The sequence below is a fragment of the Botryllus schlosseri genome, chromosome 14 (assembly GCF_051294905.1).
Source record: "Botryllus schlosseri isolate E-star chromosome 14, Bs_hap1, whole genome shotgun sequence".
Classification (NCBI taxonomy): Eukaryota; Metazoa; Chordata; class Ascidiacea; order Stolidobranchia; family Styelidae; genus Botryllus; species Botryllus schlosseri.
Genome location: NC_137249.1, coordinates 6,958,094 through 6,964,169, shown reverse-complemented (window position 1 = coordinate 6,964,169; position 6,076 = coordinate 6,958,094). Strand labels below are relative to the sequence as shown.

General features: G+C 39.5%; 1 protein-coding gene across 1 annotated transcript; it reads left to right on the top strand.

Moving 5' to 3' along the window:
- Positions 1–669: 669 nt before the first annotated feature.
- Positions 670–5,140, top strand: LOC145455831 (uncharacterized). Its single transcript, XM_080333849.1, has 5 exons — positions 670–846; positions 957–1,026; positions 2,543–2,724; positions 4,641–4,839; positions 4,925–5,140. The coding sequence occupies exons 1-5, from the start codon at positions 844–846 to the stop codon at positions 5,029–5,031; spliced, it is 561 nt and encodes a 186-aa protein (XP_080189975.1). The 5' UTR covers positions 670–843; the 3' UTR covers positions 5,032–5,140.
- Positions 5,141–6,076: the final 936 nt, after the last annotated feature.

Below are 6,076 nucleotides of genomic sequence, written 5' to 3'. Positions count from 1 at the left end.
TTCAAGTAGTTTTAAGTTGCTTATGGAAGAAGTACTTCTACTCGTAGGCTACTTGAGTATATTTTTTCGAGCTATTTGTACTTGACCACCTCTGCTCATTTCACGGCAAGTGAACCGCTATATGAAATCGAAACAATATGCAGTACGTGTACTGTACAGTGTACATGTACATTGTACATCGTACACTGTGCCTGTACATGTTCCTTTACAATTTATATAGTAAATAACTTAAAGGAAATATCCCGCACAATCATTATCTTCTATACTCCAATAAAGTTATTAAGAAGAGACTCCATGAAGATTATTCCCAGAATTGATGATGTTTGCATTAATCTTTATTTGTAGCGTGTCACGCGCAGGATTCTAGCAACCATATCGAGATATATCACTATAATAATCAACATTCTCCTACGCGCAGAGACCTGTTGACTTGGTTAAGGTATATTTATGAAGATATATAGCTGATATCAATCATTGGGCTCTCGAGTATCATTCCTCTTCGAGTAAACATTGGATAAGTTTGACCAAACGGAAAAGTGCTTGTAGTACGCCCCAACGAAAAAAGACTGGTTAATATTTTATAAACTTCTGATTTAAAAAATGGTATACCATTAAATCATAATATTTTGGTCTCCTGGGCGACAGACTTAGACTACTAATGAAGTATATGCGTTGCCATTGGCATCTGCGGCAATATTTAATATCTTAATAAATCCAGCTATGAGAAAGATTACCCCAGGTCGACTGTGTTCGATGTCAGCACAAGCAGAGCCTTCTAACAGCGAACTGCACGCATATTACAGTCTCAGGGATTTTTGAAGTGAATCAAAGTTCAATCAAAATATGGTATGTAGCGAAGAATTGCATATAGAGGAATGTTAGGGTCATAGCAATAATTCATGCAAACAAGCACATACTATTTGCAGTCTTTGTAAATACATTGCTGTCTTCTTTAGGGAAGCGGCGCCTCTAAAGCCAAAGCCAAATCATTGGCCACTGACGAGAATTTGAAAAAAGCAGCAGCCGGTAAGATATATTTTCCTCTTATAAATCGTCTTCTATGAGGAATTTTCAATGGTTCATGTCGGCGATATCGATGCAGTATATATCTATTTATTATAGCTATAAAATCTGTCAATCAATCTATATGCAATATTGATTTATGTTTGGGCCTATATAGCCTACGACTATTATTTGCGAATGCTACAAATACATATACCGTAGCACCCACACGTTATCATGGTGGCATTGTAATTGTAACCAATGCCATTACTTTCCGAGTCGCAGTTGAAATGGAATTGGCTCTCGTGACTATAGAGCCAAGTCTATAGTTCCCAAGTGGAGTTCGAAAATATTATGGAAGTTCGTTCGTGGGTATCGACTTTCCAATCGCATTTCATCATGGAATTGGTTCCTTGATCGCATACAACGTAAAGCAAAATGAAGAAAATGTATGTTTCAGACCTATACAGTATACAGTACATTATCGGCGGTAACAGTTTTCAAAATAACAAGATGCACCTTCGAAACCAACGCAGCATGACAAATGGCGATAAAATAGCTGCATTTTTTAAATTATAGTTTCTTGCCACCATACAAGGTCTGCATCACTCAGTTGTCATGGCAATGGCATTCATGAAAGTGTCGAAAATCTATCAAATTACGACTACGTTATACTTGACAATATCTAGTAGGCTATGTGAAAAATAAGTAGTTTGTATTCGAAAACTTTAGTAGCAATCAGACACTATGACAAGTAAAATATACATATGATAACGAAAATATTACGGTGGCCCATTCTACCAGAGATGGTCAAGTAGTGTGTATTGCTACGTAAGTACAAGTAATGCCGTCAATTTCTACTCAATTACAAGAAGCAACAGAAGGTCGAAAATATGCAGAAGTAAGTAGACTTGAAAAGTAGATCCTGTCGATGTGTTGCATACATTTACACGCCTTCAAATTGCGAAATGCATTATCGCAATAATGATGAATCCAGTCGTATACAGCGATTTTCTGAAACATATATTCAGCCACCATAATACAGGGGCTAATTCTTCCAGTTGGTGTTGTTTGATATTCATGGTGTTCTTAATACATTGGTCGTTTTACACCAGGCCGATATTCGTTATTATGATTCCGTATTTAGTATTTACCGACTTGTAGCACCGCCCACTTCTAGGATTTTTTAAATCCCGCTTATACGGATCACGTGGCGACGCGGAGCCTTGATAAGCCTCCGACACTGAGGTAGGAATCCTCGAGTCGACCTCGAACCCGCAAACCATTGTTTTCGCCGCTGTGGAACGTACCACTACGTTATCTCGTCATTAATTTCTCCAGGTAACATGATAGGTTCGTCTTCAAAATTGATGCAGACCAATCCCAAGATATTCTGAATACCAATTCAGTAATTAGTGAAATTATAGCCAAAACCTACACGAGTACTCCGTAAAAGGTGGACGTAGGCTACTCCGGTACTTGCCATATTTGTAGTCTAGACATATCCTATTCGATCTGAAACACATTATATTGGTTTCAGTCGCAAAGACTGCAACGGCAGTCGCATCTGCGGTAGGCGATGCAGAAGACGGCGAAGGAGGAGCTGCCGCAGTAGGCGCACTGACCAAAGGACTGTCGGGAGACAATAAGGCAGCCGGAGCTGCGGCAATGGCTGGAGCGAAGGCTGTCGGCGGAGCAGTGGGGGCAGAGGAGGCGACTCAGGTAGGCCTATGGCCACGAATAGTTTCCTATCTCGTTTCACTTTCGTCGATATCAGTATCAGTATCAGTTTATAAATAATGTCAGCATTTCAAAACACAACAAGACTGCGATACAATGAAAGAAAGGAAGGTGTAGAAACAACTTGAAGTATTCTCTAAAATCAGACACCCCCTGAGCCTAGGCGTGGTAAATAAGAGGCATGTACATTGTACACAGGATGGAAAAGAATGAGGGAGGACATAAAACTACTAGTGATGAAAATGAATGGAGCATGTGTCGATAAGGCGAGGTTGATATGTCAGATCGAGGTCCGGTAATCTTGGGGCGGCTTCGTGAAAATATTTAGGCATAGGAGTTAGTATTGAAACTCTTCTACTTTTTCCGAGTACTCATGTAGGTTATGCCAATTTGCACCATTAGCTCGTACTCCAGACTTTAGATTTAGTGAAGTAGAAAGTATAGTTTTATGATATGTGTTCAATTACCCGACAATTGAGCACGGGACACAATGAAAAAATGACGCAGATCATTCGCCACTTGAGCATGTGACTTTATATAGGCTATCCACCTTCAACCTAACCCTAAACCGTTAACACCAACTACAACCGTAAACTCGAACCCTGACTTTGCTCCACACGCTCAAATGCCGCATGCACAATTGCACATGCCCATGTGTCGCATGTTCAATGTTCATATCTTCACGGACCGTGTTTCCATTGCGTTTATGAGTGAGATTGGCACAACAAGGTGAAATAGCCCTTGTATCAGGGTAACATATATGTTTTATGAAAATTGCACGGATTTGTATTGTGTGATTACTCATTATGCGTTAGTCGCGAAGATGCACCCTGCAATTTCGAAGGTGTGCGGTCCACCAAATTGTAGGAGGTTGTTCGCTAAATCAATCATAATCTCAGCCTTGATTCGTCACAGCGATGTGGTTCCAACGGGCTTTTATTACGAGAAAATAGCACTTGAATAGGCTTGATTTTCTCCAGGTATGCGCCATTGTTTTGTTGATTATGATCGATCTTTATACAGTTTCAGGCTCTTTCACTTCCTTTCTGTTAAACAGCACCAGATCATAAGTTATCATAAGTTCCAGGGAGGGATGCATGAAACTTGGGATTTTCTAAGGGCCGAAATGCGCATTTTTTCCAATTAAACAGAACTGTCACGACAATATCTCTGGTTGCATTTATAACAAGTGTTGTTTTAAAACACTTTTTTAAAACACTATTTAAAACTTGTCTTTAACAAAGTGTTTTCTGAAATAAACTGTTTTTTTTCAAACGTATAATTATGCCACAATAGTGCAAATACTTTCGAAATAGGCTATGATCGATTTGAACCCAATATAGTCGTCTTATATGATGTGGAGTGGCTGGGATCCTCGAAATCGTCATTGGTGCAACAGTTATATCCTGTAGATTGTAGATATAGATCATTGCTAGGGACTAGATTTTCGGATGACGAAGACCGCTAACCGTAAAAATGCTCTATAACGATGTAGTCCCGGTTAAAGAAATGTTAGGTCTGTTTATGACAGAGGTGGGAGTGGAAAACTTTATTTTTCGTCGATGGAGCCATATTTATCCTATATTTTCAATTGTCAATGTCAATTCACTGTGACATCTCAAATTAAAGATTCGCGACATCATGGCTAAAGTAAAACAATACACATTTTTTAAAAAGGGCCATGTTTTAAACATGTTTGGTTTAGAATGATTTTTGTTTTAAATGCAACCCTAGTGATATCCCTCAAGTACCCCGAACTACAAAATCTTAGACAAATTTGACGGGAAATTAGATACCATTTCCAAACACTGCAAAGAAATTGATAAAGTCGCACGAGAATCACAAGACGCCCACTATATATCAGGCTGCAAAATTTTAATAACTTATTTCGTACACAGGAGAGAAATTGGCTTAGTACAGCGATGAAGATATTCTCCTTTGCCAAAAAGGCGAAAAAAATGAAAGACCAACTTGACGCAGCCGCGGCAGACGGCGAGCTTGATATAAGTGAGATTGCAGAGGCAGCGGCGAAAAGCGGTGTTTTAGATGCGGCAGTGGGCGCCGTTACCGGTGAAGAATCAAATATAGCGAAAACAGGCAAGTTCGAGAGCCGTGATTAACTATGATCAGTCAAAAGTTCCCGTCATGCAATTATGATAACAAAAATATTCCATAATTTCAGCTTTATCGCCGACAGCAGCAAAGACGAACCCAGCAGGAATCGCAACTATTCCGGATATGCCTGATGTAGAAGCGGCGGTTAAAGAGATTACAGCAGAGGAGGGTTAATTAAGGATTGACAATCGGCCACAGCTAGTGTTATTTTTTTACACCATCACAAAATGTTTATATCCGCTTTTGTACATTCCATTGGTGAAGGAATTCTGTTTTACAAGAATTGGCTTTCTCATCGCGAAGCTGGGAATATCGGGGACAAGACAAGGCTTCAATCCATCCAAAAACCGCCAGAAATGCATTCCTCAATGGACCTGCACAGACGCAACATAACGTGTTAGGACTACCCAAACAAAAACAGCTTGATCATATCCCGAATTTGAGTAAAACTTTCACACTTTAAGAGGTATCTTTAATGCTTCGATACTACGCGGGCCGAGAGCAATTGTACTCTTTACGGTTTTGAAACGTGCACGAGAAGACAACATTTAAGTTCACTAAGTTGCAGGGCATTTTTGGGGGAATTTCATAATTTCAATACCATATCGCATGATTGCGATACAATAGAAAGAGAGGAAGGAGTCAAAACGACTTGGAAAAGTCTTTCAAATCAAAAACTCACCGCGACCATAGACCATCCTTTTGCGCAAACAACTCATCCTCACTCAATAATTATACTACCAAAATATTCGTAAAGATCACCCCTTTTCACGAGATGGATCTGTCAGAGAGAGAGAGAGAGAGAGAGAGAGAGAGAGGAGAGAGAGAGAGAGAGAGAGAGAGAGGAGAGAGAGAGAGAGAATCTTTATTCGTATACATTACATATCAACATTACACTACAAAAATGTAACATTGAAATGCGACATGCAAGGTAGACGGGAGGCTCGATATGACAGAGTCTTCAGAGCCGAGCCACCCAGGACAGGAGCAATTTTCACTGTTGATAACTAATAAACAAAACAAAAAATTAACAAACGAACGAAAAGAAAAATAAGACACAGTATCATGGACCAATTCGAAATACAATGCAAATACAATTTAGCCGTAGTTAAAGATAAGGGAATGAAAACATTGTTTTTTAAATGCACAAGAGTCTAAATTGCGGAGATTAGGTGGCAGCTTGTTCCAAACATTGACACCGATAAAACTGATCGAATTT